General features: G+C 44.5%; 1 protein-coding gene across 1 annotated transcript in view; it reads left to right on the plus strand.

Moving 5' to 3' along the window:
• ift74 (intraflagellar transport 74) overlaps positions 1-17,575 on the plus strand; it is a 129,188-nt gene that overhangs the window by 86,967 nt on the left and 24,646 nt on the right. Inside the window, exons 14-15 of the mRNA XM_072588990.1 lie at positions 2,602-2,699; positions 12,292-12,418. Coding sequence (XP_072445091.1) covers positions 2,602-2,699; positions 12,292-12,418 — 225 coding nt within the window. The remainder of the gene's footprint in view (positions 1-2,601; positions 2,700-12,291; positions 12,419-17,575) is intronic.

The raw sequence follows: 17,575 nt of genomic DNA on the forward strand, positions 1-17,575 counted from the left end.
AAGGCAAATGAAGAAGGTTGGCCTTTACAGTGAGAAATTTGAGACTAGGAGAGGAGATATCTTGCTGCCATTGTACAGGGCCTTGGTGAGCTGATACTTGGAGTAGTGTATGCAGTTTTGACCTCCTTATTTGAAGAAGAAGGATGTTCTGGTTATGGGTGGAAAGCAACAGAGATTTACTAGACTGATTTTTGGGATAGCAGGACTGACATATAAAGAGAGATTGCATTGGTTAGTACTATATTCTATAAATTGACAAGACTGAAGGGCAATCTCTCAGAAACCAATAAAATTTTAACAAGTCTAGACAGTGTAAACACAAGAAGGTTCCCAATTATCATAGAGTCCAGACCCAGAGTAACAGTTTAAGGATTTGGAGTAGGCTATTTAGGGCTGAATTAAGGAGAACTTTCTTCACCCAGAGAATGCTAAGCCTGCAGAATTCTCAACCACAGAAGACACTTGAGGCCAAAGCATTGAATATTTTCAAGAATAATTAGATATTGTTTTTGGACCTAAAAGGATTAAAAGGTTTGGGAAGAAAGTGTGAACAGGGAACTGAGTTGGATGATCAGCCATATGTAACCATCTTCAGTTGTTTCATGGATAACTTTCCATCTGTTGTCAGGTCAGGAGTGAAGATGTTGATAATTGTACAATTTTCTGTACCATTCGCAATTCCTCTGACTCAATCCACGTCCACATGCAGCAAGACTTGGACAATGTTCAGGCTTGAGCTGATAAGTGACAAATAACATATGTAACACATAGGTAACAGGCTATGACCATCTGCAATAATAAAAGCTTAACTATTTCCCATGAACAATCAGTAGCATTGCAGTCACCGAATTTCTCACGATCAACATCCTGGGAGTTGTCATTCACCAGACAGTGAACCTAACCAACCATATAAATACTGTAGCTATAATAATAAGTCAGATGCTGGGAATTCTGCAAGCAAGACTTATTGCTAACTTCCCAAAACTTGACAACCACCTACAGGCAGAAGTCAAGTCATAAGCACCTGCCTGGATGAATGCAGCACTAATAATACTCAAGGAGCTTGACAGATCCAGGATAGAGTAGCTGCTTGATTGGCACCCCACCCACCATCATTTTCAGCATTCATTCATTCACCAATGTGCAATGGTGGTAGTGTGTACTACGTACAAAATGCAACAATTCACAAAGTCTCCTTCAATAGCACTTTTCAAACCTTTACTTCTGCCATCTAGGAGGTCAAGGGCAGCAGACACATGGACCACCACCACCTCAAAGTTCTATTTCAAGCTGCACCCCATCCTGATTTTTAATTATATCACCATTGCTATGCTGTTGCTATTTCAAACATTGGAATTCCCTGACAGCACAGGTATATTTATGCCTCATGGACTGCATCAATTCAAGAATTGCCTTCTCGAGGGCAATTGGAAATTAGCAAAATATTCCAAGCTTTCCAATGGCACCCACATTTCATGAAAGAAACAAAAAAAGAGGGCAGTCAATTGTGTAAGTTAGCAGAGTGTGATCAATATAAATGTAGAACATGAGTTGCCGACAAAATAATCTTTATGTAATGTTTTTAGTCATTTGTGACAGACAGCATCTTAAACATGAATACTTGTTGCACCATGCTGTTCATTCATTTACTAAAAGTTCACATTTCATTTTAAATGTTATCTGACTGTATGGGGATAAAAACACAACACAGAAGGTCATTCACCCTAATAAGTCTGAATTTGCTCTTCTTTGCTAAAGTGCCAGAGGTCTGACTGCAGCTGGTTCCCCCAAATAATTGGTGATTAATTGGAGCTAAACGTTATCCGCCATTGAAAGTATAGGTGCCACAGTTGGCCACATAATGCAATTACTGTTCCCTCATACCTAGCCAAAATTGACAAATAACTGTGCAAGGTAAAGAAAACTGTATTCTCCCAGATCTATATAAATTTCTTGTCAAGTTCATAAATTTTTTCCATTTTAAATTGGCAACTCTGGAAATCAAATCAAACCCTCAGCATCATTATTTAGTAATAGCATTTGCTACTCAGTCAAAAATTCCCAATTCAGAGATTTCAGCATGTAATCTCGATGGACACTTTGACACTAGGGCTGTTGCATGGTTGGCAGTGACATTAAATTTGAAGCCCTTATCCTTTCTTGAAAGTGGTGTAAAAGATCTCATAGCACATTTTGCAGTAAAGAGAAAATGTTTCCTGATTGACATTTATCCCTCAAGCAACATGAATAAAACATATTAATCTGATTCCTGTTTATGAATTTTGCTTTGTCTAGCTTGTCAAGCAATTGTCTAGCTTGTAGAAATATTTCATTTGCAGTTAAGCACTTTGGTGGTTTGCCTCTTCATTGGGTTTTATATGCTGTATCAAAGCCTAACTTTGGTGCAGCAAGACCCCTTCAGAAAATCAGATTTAGAAGACTTTTTTGAGCACACGATTAATTTACCAATTAATGTGACCTTTGGCAATTTTGGCAGGATGCGAGCATTTGAAGTTATATCTTCCTTAAAATAAGGGTATACTGTGATCAAAATAGTAAATGTATAGAAAATGATTATTTTGGCATTATTTGTTTTTCAAGCATTCCTAGATACCTATGAAGAAATCAAAAACCAAGAGTTGGAGCGAAAGGCTCAACTTGAAGCTAGTATTGTAGCACTTCTTGAACACACAAGCCGGGTAAGTGTATCTAGAAAAAGTGGGCCTAACCCTCTTACCTCCCACATTTTTTTTAACTAAACTCTGGAAACAGATTGATAACAATTTGCAATATGGTCGACTGTATCCCTGCTGCTTTCCTGAGGCAAATTGAATTCAGCCATAAGTAGACAGCAGGCACATTGGGGAACCTTTCTCCACAGTGATTTTCACCACATGCATTTTTGGAACACTGAGTCTCTCTGTTGAGAGATCTTTGTGGAGTGTCCACATTCTCTTGCCACACCAGTAATTGATGAGTGTCTATTGGAAGCTATGACTGTGCAAATACAACCTGTTCATGAAATTAGAAAATTTAAACTGATCGCTCTTCTCAGCAAACAGTTCCTAGTTACTTGTTTGTGTCTCTTCCTGCAATATGTTTCTGGGTCCTGCACTGCCATGATTTAGCAACAAATGACAGGAGTCTGTATGTAAATGACCTGGGAGTCGGAAATTAGTCAGGAAAAAAACAATATTACCTCAAGCAAAGAGATCAAAGTTCATCCCTACTACAAATACACCCGGTGAAGTAAAACTGTAAAAAGACTAAATAATAGACTCCAGTGTTTATTAAGTGTTAAGTATATTTGTATAAAAGTGAATTATAATGCTCTATCGTCATTCATAGCAATTCAATGTGATAAAACAGCATGAAATAGTATGTGAAAACTGAAAGAATTACCGAATCTGTAAATCAGAAACCAAAACAGCAGTTGCTTTAAAAGCTCAGCATGTCTGGCAGCGTCTGTGAAGAGGAATCAGAATTAATGTTTGAGTCCAGTTCTGAGGAAGAGTCATCTGACCTGAAATATTAACTCTGATTTTTCTTCACAGATGCTGCCAGATATGCTGAGCTTTTCCAGCAACTTATGCTTTTGTTTATGATATACTTTATACTGCATTGTGTCCTTAGTGTTTAAATTTACTGGTATCGTACAAGTTTTTTAAAATCTCTAATGAGTGTCTCTGGCTGACCAGCATTTACTACCTGTCCCTAGTTGCTTTGGGAAGATGAGCTGCTTCTTCCACCATTGCAGTTCCTGTACTGCAGACAGACTCTCAATGGTGTTAGGGAGGGAGTTCCAGGATTTTGACCCAGAGACACTGAAGGAAATATTTCCAAGTCAGGATTGTGAGTGGCTTAGAGGGAAAATTGCAGGTGGTGGTATTTCCATGTTTATGCTGCCATTATCTTTCTAGAGGGAAGTAGGATTGGAAGGTGCTGTCTAAGGATATTTGGTGAATATCTGCCGTATTTCTTGTGGATAGTACATGCTGCTGCTACAGAGCATCAATGGTGGAGGAAGTGGATGCTTATGGATGTGGTGACAAACAAGTGGGCTGCTTTGTCCTGGATTTTAAAAAATTCATTCACTGGATGTGGGTGTGTCTAGCTATGCCAGCAATTATTGTCCATTCCTAATTATCCAGTTAAGAACCACATGCAGGCCAGATCAGGTAAGAATGGCAGTTTCCTTTTCTCAAAGGCATTAGTGAACCAGATAGGTTTTTCCGACACTCAACAATGGTTTCATGGTCATCATTAGACTCTTAATTCCAGATTCTTGATTGAATTCAAATTCCATCATCTGCTATGGTGGGATTTGAACCCAGGTCTCCAGAATGTTAACTCAGTTTCTGGATTAATAGTCTAGTGATAATACCACTCGGCCATTGCCTCCCCCATATCAAGCGTCTTGAGTGTTGTTGGAGCTGCAATAATCCAAGCAAATAGGATGTTTTCCATCACGTTCCTGACTTAATGATCAGACTTCAGATTGTCAAGAGATGAGTTACTTACTGCAGTATTCCTAGCCTCTGACCTGCTGTTGTAGCCAGATCAGTGTTTATCTGGCGAGTCCAGTTGATTTTCTGCTCAGGGTGTTAGTGGGGTATTGAGTGATGGCAACACCATTGAATGTCAAGGGCTGGTGGTTAGAATATCTCTTATCGGTGATGGTCTTTGTCTGGCATTTATGTGGCACAAATGTTACCTACCATTTGTTAGCCCAAGACTGGAATTGTCCAGGTCTTGTTACATTTGAATGTAGACTGCCATACCTATCTGAGCAGGAAGAAATGGTGCTGACCCCATTGTATAATCATGAGTGAGCATCCTCACCTCTTACAATGGAGTAGAGGTCATTGATGAAGCAAATCAAGATGGTTGCGCCTAGTACATTATGCTGAGGACCTCCTGCAGAAATGTCCAGGGGCTGAGGTGACTGACTTCCCAACAACCATAACCGTCTAGCAATGTTTCAGGTGTGACTCCAGCCTCCAGAGAGTTTGCTCCTTAATTCCAACAGATTCCAGTTTTGTTTAGGATCCGTTACGCCACAGTGTCAAGCCTGGCGTTGCTGTCAAGGGCTGTCATGCTCACTACACTTTTGGAATTCAGCTTTTTTGTCTGTGTTTGAACCAAAGCTGAAATGTGGTCAGGGGTTTAGTGGCCCCAGCAGACCCCAAACTGGGCAACACTGAGCAGGTTATTACTAGCGGGTGCTGCTTGAAAGCACTATTGATGACTCCTGCTATCACCCAGGATTCAAGATGGTGTCAACATAGGGTGACTCTTTACGAGCTCTCTACAGCCAATCTTATTCTCATATTTCTTATAATCATTCTGCACTTTTAAACGTCCTTCTTTGCAGCTGTAAAATTGTATTCCTCACTCTGTTTGATCGCCCTATGATCTTTGTATGTTATGATCTGCCTGTACTGCAGATCATACATTTTTTGCTATACCTAGGTACATGTGACAATACCAAATCAAATCATTTTCCTGATGATCGCGGATGGACTGGTGAGATCGTAATTGGCAAACTTAATGTATCATAAGCAAAATTCTGCGCAGCCTTTCTGTTGATGGCTTTCTGTGTAGTATATGAAAGAAACACTGTGTATTGTTGGGAAATGCAGGATTTTTATGGCTGGAATATTAATTTTAGGAAGTTGAGCATTCCAACTTTCTGCATATTGACTAGAGGACATTCTTGTAACAATGGGGAAATTATTAAAACAAATACTCTTTACTTGTGAACCATAAATTATTTTATAACTTTTGAAACAATAGAAACAGAATAATTGCACAGTATTTGTAATCTCCAGTGCTTTGTAATATACTCAAACAAAACACAATGGGTCAATGAAATGCCAGTTGAGTTATACAGTCCTTGGTTTCAAAATCCCACCTGAATATTATTTGTTTATATGCATAAATATTGGTTTTTTTTGTTGTTTCTCTAGCCACTTGATCTTACTGGGGCACTTTTTTTTGCATCAAGCAACTCATTGTACTTTATAACAGTTCATTGGGTGGTGTGTGCAAAATGTGTGGCCCAGATTTTCCGATGGTCAAAGAGTCGTTATTCCAGCATATATGGGAATGTTTTGACAAAATAACTGAATGCTGTAAATCAAACAAAAGCAGCAATTACTGGAAAAGCTTAGTAGGGTTTGGCAGTATCTGTGGAGAGAAATTGGAGTTAAAGTTTTGAGTGAAAATTTTGCATGGTTACTCTGTGGAATCCCATCATCATAGACTCCAAAAGAATTGCGTAGGAAGTTGAAGATTGCATTGGGCAATTCATGGAGGAACCTTTAGAAAGTCTCCATTTAAATGAGGTAATTTAAATGAAATTAAGTAAACAGCCACTCAGAAAATGCACAGTGTAACTCCTGAGAAGCCAAGCAGGGATTGGTACAGGCTCCGTTGTTGTTTGTCATTTATATAAATGATTTAGATGAGAATTTCGGAGGAATGGTTAGTAAGTTTGTGGATGACAACAAGCTTGGTGGTATAGTTGACAGTGAAAAAGGTTATATAAGATTACAGAGTGATCTTAATCGATTGGGCCAATGAGCTGTGGAGTGCCAGGTGGAGTTTAATTTGAATAAATATGCAGTATTGTATTTTGATAAAGTGAAGAAGGGCAGGACTTATACAGTTAATGGTAGGGCCCAGGGTAGTGTACTCGAACAGAGACCTAGGGGTTCAGGTACATAGCTCTTTGAAAGTTGTGTCACGTAGACAGGGCAGTTAAAAAGCTGTTTAGCATGCTTGCCTTCAAAACTCAGACCATTGAGTATAGGAATTGGGATGTCATTTTAAGGTTGCACAGAAAGTTGCTGAGGCCACTTTTGGAATACTGTGTGCTGTTATGGTCGCCTTGCTATAGCAAGGATATTATTAAATTGGCGAGGGTTCAGAACAGATTTACCAGGATTTTGCCGGGACTGAAAGATTTGAGTTATAAGGAGAGGCTAGTTAGGCTGGAATGTTTTTCACTGGAGCATATGATGAGGAGTAACCTTTATAGGGGTTAATAAAATTATGAGGGGCAAAAATAAGGTGTGTAGCAAAAGTCTTTTCCCTTTGGTGAGGGAGTTCAGAAGTAGGGGGCACATTTTTAAGGTGAGTGGAAAATGACTGAAAAGGGACTTGAAGGGCAACTTGTTCGCACACAGGTTGGTTTGTATGTGGAATGAACTTCCAGAGGAAGTGGTCAGTGTTGGTACAGTTACAACATTTAAAAGACTTTCGGATAGGTACATTAAAAGGAAAGGCTTAGGGGATATGGGCCAAATGCAGGCAATTGGGACTAGTTTAGTTTGGGAAACTTGGTTGGCATGAATGAAGGGCCTGTTTCTGTGCTGTATGACTCTATAATACTGACCCCAAAATTAGCTCACATACCCCTAAGTACACCTCTTCCAATACCTTACACTCATACATACACACACCTTCGTCCTACTCCTGATCAATTTCCTTCTCCAGTCCACTCCACGTCACTCAAACCACTCTTCAGACGCACCCACTCTGGACTTCACACGCAAACCCACATCCACACCTTTGGATCTGACACCTCCCCCCCCGCCCCCCCCCCACTTTGGACTTCGTCAACCTTGCCCTCCTCTGCTGCACAACCCCATTCACTGCCACTGGACTAAACCCTCCTTCATTCCTCAAGAGTGGACTCCCCAGCATTCTGAACCCAACCTGTTTCAGCCCCCATTGCTGATCCCTAAAATCCACACCCCCTCAACTGCATGCCTTCTCTAGCACTCTCCCTAGACTTGACATTAGCAGTTCCTGCCAGACTGCGTTTCCTCCACCCAACCCAAACTACCCTGAAAACTGCATCAGTTAGCTGGCTCCTTACCATCCTTTTACCTTGGCAGCCTATGTATCTGATGCTCTTTGCCCTGCTCACTTGGCATACAATCCAACTGAAGTCTTACTTATCTGGCACCCAGACCTCACGCATCCCTTATGTGCTCACTGTTTGATAGCTGCTGTCTACATGGCTGTCTGTGGTTCAGGGCCTTAAAATTCCACAATATTGTTGTTGATTGCTATGAAAAGAGGGTGTGTTTTGACTTCACTTGGAAGTTCTGCAAGGGTTCTGTCAGAAAGCAATAAAAACAAAATACAGTGGATGTATGCTGGAATTATGAAACAAGCACACAGAGTGCTGGAGAAAAGAAGAATCATATGGACTCAAAACGTTTACTTTGTTTTTCTCTCTCCGCCGATGCTGCCAGACTTGCTTAGTCTCTTCACCATTCTCTGTGTTTGTCAGAAAGGAAGCATGGTTCTGCCTTTCTGAAGGAACCCTGATTGGAATTCCTTGTTCAACACATGAACATAGAACATTGAACATTACAGCGCATTACAGGCCCTTCGGCCCTCAATGTTGCACCGCCTTGTCATACTAATCTGAAGCCCATCCCACCTACACTATTCCATGTACATCCATATGCCTGTTCAATGACGACTTAAATGCACTTAAAGTTGGCGAATCTACCACCGTTGCAGGCAAAGCATTCCATACCCTTACTACTCTCTGAGTAAAGAAACTACCTCTGACACCTGTCTTATACCTATCTCCCCTCACTTTAAAGTTGTGTCCCCTAGTGTTTGCCGTTTCCATACTTGGAAGAAGCTTCTCCCTGTCCATCCTATCTAACCTTCTGATTATCTTTTATGTCTCTATTAAGTCACCTCTCAAACTTCTTCTCTCTAACGAGAACAGCCTCAAGGCTCTCAGCCTTTCCTCGTAAGACATTCTTTCCATACCAGACCTGAAAAATGTGTTGCTGGAAAAGCGCAGCAGGTCAGCAACATCCAAGGAGCAGGAGAATCAACGTTTCGGGCATAAGCCCTTCTTCAGGAATGAGGAGGGTGTGCCAAGCAGGCTAAGATAAAAGGTAGGGAGGAGGGACTTTGAGGAGGGGTGTTGGAAATGCGATAGGTGGAAGGAGGTTAACGTGAGGGTGATAGGCCGGAGAGGGGGTGGGGGCGGAGAAGTTGGGAAGAAGATTGCAGGTCAAGAAGGCGGTGCTGAGTCTGAGGGTTGGGACTGAGATAAGGGGGGGTGGGGGGGGGGAGGTGGGGGGGAGCGGAATGAGGAAGCTCGAGAAGTCTGCATTCATCCCTTGTGGTTGGAGGGCTCCTAGGCAGAAGATGAGGCGCTCTTCTTCCAGGCGTCGTGTTGCCATGGTCTGGCGATGGAGGAGGCCAAGGACCTGCATGTCCTTGGTGGAGTAGGAGGGGGAGTTAAAGTGTTCAGCCACAGGGCGGTTGGGTTGGTTGGTGCGGGTCTCCCAGAGGTGCTCTCTGAAACGTTCCACAATTAGGTGGCCTGTCTCCCCAATGCAGAGGAGGCCACATCGGGTGCAGTGGATGCAATAAATGATGTGTGTGGAGGTGCAGGTGAATTTGTGACGGATATGGAAGGATCCCTTGGGGCCTTGGAGGGAAGTGAAGGGGGAGGTGTGGGCGCAAGTTTTGCATTTCTTGCGGTTGCAGGGGAAGGTGCCGGGAGTGGAGGTTGGGTTGGTGGGGGGTGTGGACCTGACGAGGGAGTCGCGGAGGGAGTGGTCTTTCCGGAACGCTGACAGGGGAGGGGAGGGAAATATATCCTTGGTGGTGGGGTCTGTTTGGAGGTGGTGGAAATGACGAAGGATGATACGATGTATCTGGAGGTTGGTGGGGTGATAGGTGAGGACCAGTGGGGTTCTGTCCTGGTGGCGATTGGAGGGGCGGGGTTCAAGGGCGGAGGAGCGGGAAGTGTAGGAGATGTGGTGGAGAGCATCGTCAACCACGTCTGAGGGGAAACTACAGTCTTTGAAGAAGGACGCCATCTGGGTTGTTCGGTTTTGGAATTGATCCTCCTGGGAACAGATGTGGCGGAGGCAAAGGAATTGGGAATATGGGATTGCGTTTATACAGGGGCAGGGTGGGAAGAGGTGTAATCTAGATAGCTGTGGGAGTCGGTCGGTTTATAGTAAATGTCCGTGTTGAGTCGGTCACCTGAGATAGAAATGGAGAGGTCTAGGAAGGGGAGGAAGGAGTCTGAGATGGTCCAGATAAATTTGAGGTCGGGGTGGAAGGTGTTAGTAAAATGGATGAACTGTTCAACCTCCTCGTGGGAGCACGAGGTAGCGCCGATACAGTCATCGATATAGCAAAGGAAAAGATGGGGGGTGGTGCCAGTGTAGCTGCGGAAGATGGACTGTTCCACATATCCAACGAAGAGGCAGGCATAGCTGGAGCCCATGTGGGTGCCCATGGCTACTCCTTTGGTTTGGAGGAAGTGGGAGGATTGGAAAGAGAAGTTGTTCAGAGTGAGGACCAGTTCAGTCAGTTGAAGGAGGGTGTCATTGGAAGGGTACTGATTGGGTCGGCGGGAAAGGAAGAAGCAGAGGGCTTTGAGGCCTTTGTGATGGGGGACGGAGGTGTACAGGGACTGGATGTCCATGGTGAAGATAAAGCTTTGGGGGCCGGGGAAGTGAAAATCATGGAGGAGGTGGAGGGCGTGGGTGGTGTCCCGAATGTAGGTGGGGAGTTCTTGGACTAAGGGGGACAGGACCATGTCGAGGTATGCAGAGATGAGTTCGGTGGGGCAGGAGCAGGCTGAGACAATGGGTCGGCCGGAGCAGTCAGGTTTGTGGATTTTGGGCAGGAGGTAGAAACGGGTGGTGCGGGGTTGTGGGACGATGAGGTTGGAGGCAGTGGATGGGAGATCCCCTGATGTGATGAGGTTATGGATGGTCTGGGAGGTGATGATTTGTTGGTGGGAGGTGGGGTCATGGTCAAGGGGGCAGTAGGAGGAGGTATCCGCGAGCTGGTGTTTAGCCTCAGCAATGTAAAGATCGGTGCACCAAACTACCACCGCGCCTCCAATGTTTGCCGGTTTGATAGTGAGGTTGGGGTTGGAGCGGAGGGAGTGGAGGGCTGTACGTTGCGAGGGCGAGATGTTGGAGTGGGTAAGAGGGGTCGACAGGTTGAGGTGGTTAATGTCACGGCGGTGGAAACTTGCGCCCACACCTCCCCCCTCACTTCCCACCAAAGCCCCAAGGGATCCTTCCATATCCGTCACAAATTCACTTGCACCTCCACACACATCACTTACTGCATCTGCTGCACCCGATATGGCCTCCTCTACATTGGGGAGACAGGCCGCCTACTTGAGGAACGTTTCAGAGAGCACCTTTGGGAGACCCGCACCAACCAACCCAACCGCCCTGTGGCTGAACACTTTAACTCCCCCTCCCATTCCACCAAGGACATGCAGGTCCTTGGCCTCCTCCATCACCAGACCATGGCAACACGACGCCTGGAGGAAGAGTGCCTCATCTTCCACGTAGGAACCCTCCAACCACAAGGGATGAATGCAGATTTCTCCAGCTTCCTCATTTCCCCTCCCCCCACCTTTTTTCCATCCCAACCCTTGGACTCAGCACCGCCTTCTTGACCTGCAATCTTCTTCCCGACCTCTCCGCCCCCACCCCCTCTCCGGCCTATCACCCTCACCTTAACCTCCTTCCACCAATCGCATTTCCAACACCCCTCCCCTAAGTCCCTCCTCCTTACCTTTTATCTTAGCCTGCTTGGCACACCCTCCTCATTCCTGAAGAAGGGCTTATACCCAAAACGTCGATTCTCCTGCTCCTTGGATGCTGCCTGACCTGCTGCACTTTTCCTGCAACACATTTTTCAGCTCTGATCTCTAGTATCTGCAGTCCTCACTTTCTCCTAGTTGATTCCTTCCATACCAGGCAACATCCTAGTAAATCTCCTCTGCAGCCTTTCCAAAGCTTCCACATCCTTCTTATAATGCGGTGACCAGAACTGTACACAATACTCCAAGTGTGGCCGCACCAGAGCTTTGTACAGCTGCAGCATAACCTCCTGGTTCCGGAACTCAATCCCTCTATTAATAAAGGCCAAAACACTGTATGGCTTCTTAACAACCCTGTCAGTCTGGGTCGCAACTTTCAGGGATCTGTGCACATGGACACCGAGATCTTTCTGCTCATCTGCACTCCCAAGAATCTTACCATTAGACCAGTACTTTGTATTCCGATTACTCCGTCCAAAGTGTATCACCTCACACCTGTCGACATTAAACTCCATTTGCCACCTCTCAGCCCAGCTCTGCATCCTATCTATGAAGCTGTCTCACTTCATTAAAAAAAAAGGAACTGTGTGACAATCTGCATGAGATCCTGCTCAATGTGTTTTAGAAATGTTTAATTTATTACTTTTGATCTTGCAATGCAGAATATGAATCGAATGAGGCAGATCTCCTCGATAACAGCTCATGAACTGAAATCCATGCAGGAGGATCTGAGTTTCAAGGAAACCGAAATGCAGAAATCCCAGACAACTGCCAAGGGCTTGACTGATGGTATAAAATATTGAAATATATCTCCGCATATCTATGATTTCTGATATTTGAAGTAAGATTCATCTCAATGAATGTTTGACCATGCAATTTTTCTGTCAGATTATTGCCCACAGCATCAAAATAGTCAAGTAAAAAATAAATGAATATTATTCTCTGTGACTGCAAGCACAGACTGCACAAAAAGAGTGTATGGGAAAGCATTTGTGGGCGGATTGAAAGAAAACCTGAAGAGATTTTTTTTAATATAAAAAGTGCAAGAGAATAACTAGGACAGCCTGCTCGGGACTATAGTGGTAATCTGTGATTGGAGCCGGAAAATATGAGCATGCATCTTAATGAATACTTTGCATCAATCTTCATAATGGAAAAATACATTAAGGTAAAGCCAAGCACCTGGGTCATGTACTGTGAAGCCTTAGAAGAAGGGGGCGACATAGTGGCTCAGTGGTTAGCACTGCCACCTCACAGCGACAGGGACCCGGGTTCGATTCCAGCCTCTGGCAACTGTCTGTGTGGAGTTTGCACATTCTCCCCGTGTCTGCGTGGGTTTCCTCTGGGTTCTCCAGTTTCATCCCACAATCCAAAGAGGTTAGGTGAATTGGCTGTGCTAAATTGCCCATAATGTTCAGGGATGCGTAGGTTAGGTGCATTAGTCAGGCGTAAATATAGGGTGGGGGAAATTGGTCGGGGTCGGTTAATCTTCAGAGGGGCGAAATGGACTTGTTGGGCTGAAGGACCTGTTTCCACATTGTAGAAATTCTCCTTGAGATGTATCCCAAGCTGTTGGGAAAGGCAAGGGAGGAGATATCAGGAGCCCTGGTAGTAATTTTCATTTCTCTCTGGACAGCGGTGAGATGTCAGGGAACTAAAGGACTGCTAACATTGTCCCATTATTAAAAAAGAGAAGAAGACCTAGAACAGGAAATTACAAATTAATAAATCTAATCTTGGTGATGGTAAAGTTAAAAGAAAAAATTTTGGAGACAGCATATATGTGTGCTTGGAGAGTAATGGATTAATCTGGTATAATCAGCATGGATTAGTGAAGATAATGTTGTATTTGACAAACTTCAGCAAATGTTTTGAGGAGGCAACCCAGCATGTTGTTCAGGGAGTAAGGGTATCAAAGGTTATGGGGAGAAGTCAGGAGAATGTGGCTGAGAAACTATCGGCCATAATGGCAGAACAGACTCAATGGGCCTAATTTTACTCATATCTTATAAGTAATGCAAGGCTTTTGATATGGTCCCTCATGGCAGACTGATTTTAAATAAAAAGCCCATGGGATCCAAGGCAAAATGACATGTTAGATTTAAAATTAGCTGAGAAGCAGAAAGCAGAAGGTGATGATAGAGGGATGTTTCTATGGCTAGAAGTGTATTTCCAATGGGTTCCACAGGCTCAATTCTGGTGTGCTTGCTGTTTGTGGTGTGCATTAATGATATGGTCTCAAATGTAGGGTGAATTACATAGAACATAGAAAAATACAGCGCAGTACAGGCCCTTTGGCCCTCGATGTTGCGCCGATCCAAACCCACCTAACCTACACTAACCCACTATCCTCCATATGGTAATACTGGATTAGTGGTGCTGGAAGAGCACAGCAGTTCAGGCAGCATCCAACGAGCAGCGAAATCGACGTTTCGGGCAAAAGCCCTTCATCAGGAATAAAGGCAGTGAGCCTGAAGCGTGGAGAGACAAGCTAGAGGAGGGTGGGGGTGGGGAGAGAGTATCATATAGTACACTGGGTGAGTGGGGGAGGAGATGAAGGTGATAGGTCAAGGAGAGGGTGGAGTGGATAGGTGGAAAAGAAGATAGGCAGGTCGGACAAGTCCAGACAAGTCAAGGAGACAGTTACTGAGCTGGAAGTTTGAAACTAGGATGAGGTGGGGGAAGGGGAAATGAGGAAGCTGTTGAAGTCCACATTGATGCCCTGGGGTTGAAGTGTTCCGAGGCGGAAGATGAGGCATTCTTCCTCCAGGCGTCTGGTGGTGAGGGAGCGGCGGTGAAGGAGGCCCAGGACCACCATGTCCTCGGCAGAGTGGGAGGGGGAGTTGAAATGTTGGGCCACAGGGCGGTTTGGTTGATTGGTGCGGGTGTCTCGGAGATGTTCCCTAAAGCGCTCTGCTAGGAGGCGCCCAGTCTCCCCAATGTAGAGGAGACCACATCGGGAGCAACGGATACAATAAACGATATTGGTGGATGTGCAGGTGAAACTTTGATGGATGTGGAAGGCTCCTTTAGGGCCTTGGATAGAGGTGAGGGAGGAGGTGTGGGCACAGGTTTTACAGTTCCTGTGGTGGCAGGGGAAAGTGCCAGAATGGGAGGGTGGGTCGAAGGGGGCTGTGGACCTGACCAGGGAGTCACAGAGGGAACGGTCTTTGCGGAAGGGGGAAAAGGGGTGGGGAGGGAAATATATCCCTGGTGGTGGGGTCTTTTTGGAGGTGGCGGAAATGTCGGCGGATGATTTGGTTTATGCGAAGGTTTGTAGGGTGGAAGGTGAGCACCGGGGCGTTCTGTCCTTGTTACGGTTGGAGGGGTGGGGTCTGAGGGCGGAGGTGCGGGATGTGGACGAGATGCGGTGGAGGGCATCTTTAACCACGTGGGAAGGGAAATTGCGGTCTCTAAAGAAGGGGGCCATCTGGTGTATGCTATGGTGGAACTGGTCCTCCTGGGAGCAGATACGGTGAAGGCGGGGAAATTGGGAATACGGGATGGCATTTTTGCAAGAGATAGGGTGGGAAGAGGTGTAATCCAGGTAGCTATGGGAGTCGGTGGGTTTGTAAAAAATGTCAGTGTCAAGTCGGTCGTCACTAATGGAGATGGAGAGGTCCAGGAAGGGGAGCGAGGTGTCAGAGATAGTCCAGGTAAATTTAAGGTCAGGGTGGAATGTGTTGGTGAAGTTGATGAATTGCTCAACCTCCTCGCGGGAGCACAAGGTGGCGCCAATGCAGTCATCAATGTAGCGGAGGAAGAGGTGGGGAGTGGTGCCAGTGTAATTACGGAAGATCAACTTTTCTACATAGCCAACAAAGAGACAGGCATAGCTGGGGCCCATACATGTGCCCATGGCTACGCCTTTGGTCTGGAGGAAGTGGGAGGATTCAAAGGAGAAATTGTTAAGGGTGAGGACCAGTTCGGCCAAACGAATGAGAGTGTCAGTGGAAGGGTACTGTTGGGGACGTCTGGAGAGGAAAAAACGGAGGGCTTGGAGGCCCTGGTAATGGCGAATGGAGGTGTAGAGGGATTGGAATTCCATGGTGAAGATAAGGCGTTGGGGGCCGGGGAAACAGAAGTCTTGGAGGAGGTGGAGGGCGTGGGTGGTGTCTCGAACGTATGTGGGGAGTTCCTGGACTAGGGGGGATAGGACAGTGTCAAGGTAGGTAGAGATGAGTTCAGTGGGGCAGGAGCATGCTGAGACAATGGGTCGGCCAGGGTGGTCAGGCTTTTATGCCTATCCAATGCCCATTTAAATGCCCATAAAGAGGGAGAGTCCACCACTGCTACTGGCAGGGCATTCCATGAACTCACGACTCGCTGAGTAAAAAATCTACCCCTAACATCTGTCCTATACCTACCACCCCTTAATTTAAAGCTATAGGACAACTAAGGTATATTACAGGATTATTAAAGGATTACAGCTGTAATTATTGGTGTTTTTAAACAGAACATTAGTTGGACAAATCAAATGAAATCAGTAACCATACCATAGAGGAGAAATTCCTGGAGTATGTATGGGATGGTTTTCTGAACTAAGATATGGAGGAGCCAGTGTTGGACTGGGGTGGACAAAGATAAAAATCACACAACACCAGGTTATCAGGTAGCAGCACTCCAAAAGCTAGTGCTTCCAAATAAACCTGTTGAACAATGATAACCTGGTGTTGTGATTTTTCACTTTCTGAATTAATACATTGAGGAATCAACCAGAGAATGATCCATCCTTGGCTGAGTATTGCATAATGAGAAAGAAATCTAGCTGTGCATGGTCCCTTGGGAAAGAGTGACCCATAATATGATAAGAGGGAGAGTGACATCATTGATTCTGACACTAGAGCCCTGAATCTAAATAAAAGAAACTACAATGGCATGAGATGTGAGCTGACTGTGATAAAATGGGAAATGTTACTAAAGGTAAATAGGCAAAGGCAAACATTTAAAGAGTGCATGGCCGAACTTCAACCATCATGCATTCTTGTCTGGCACAAAAATAAAATGGGGAAGGTGGCCCGACCATGGCTAACAGGGGAAATCAGGAATAGTATGCGGTACAATGAGGGGACATCCAAATTAGCCCCAAAAAATAAGCAGAACTGTAGATTGGGAGAAATTTACATTTCAACAAAGGAGGATAAAGAGATTGATTAAAAGGGGAAAGTCGAGTAGCGGAAGTAATCTTCGAAGTAACATTCAAACTGATTATGAAAACTTTTATAGGTATTTGATGAGAAAATGATTGATGAAGACAAATGCAGTTCTCATCCTGTCAGAAGCAGTGGAAGTTACAAAGGGAAGCATAGACTTGGCAGACCAATTGAATACATATTTTGGTTCTGTTCTCATAAAGGAAGACAAAAATAACATTCCAACAATGTTAGGGAACCTAGACTCTCGTAATTTGAAGGAACTGAAGAATATGAGTATTAGCAGAAAAATGGAATTGGTGAAATTGATGGGATTAAAGGCTGATAAATCCCAAGGACCTTATATTCTACCTCCTAGAGCGTTTATGGAAGTAACCCGGAAAGAGTGGATGCATTGGTGGTCATATTTCAAAATTTTATAGACTATGCAACAGTTCCCATGAATTGAATGGTGTCTAATGTCAGTCCACTATTTAACAGATCCGGTGGAGAGAAAACAAGAAATTATAGACCGGTTAGCCTGGCATTAGAAGTGGAGAAAATGCTAAAATTCATTATAAAAGATTTAAAAGCAGAACACTTGAAAAAAGTGACAGGCTGGACACAGTCATTGTGGCCTTACGAAAGGGTGCTTGACATGTTTGGCAAATCTCCTGGAATGTTCTGAAAATGCAAATTGTAGAGCTAATAAGAGGGGGCTAGTGGATGTGGTTTACTTGGAGTTTTAGAAGGTTTTGATTAACATCCCACATAAGAAGTTAAGCATGTTAAAGCACATGGGATAGGAAGTAGT

Source organism: Chiloscyllium punctatum, chromosome 2 (assembly GCF_047496795.1).
Source record: "Chiloscyllium punctatum isolate Juve2018m chromosome 2, sChiPun1.3, whole genome shotgun sequence".
Taxonomy (NCBI): domain Eukaryota; kingdom Metazoa; phylum Chordata; class Chondrichthyes; order Orectolobiformes; family Hemiscylliidae; genus Chiloscyllium; species Chiloscyllium punctatum.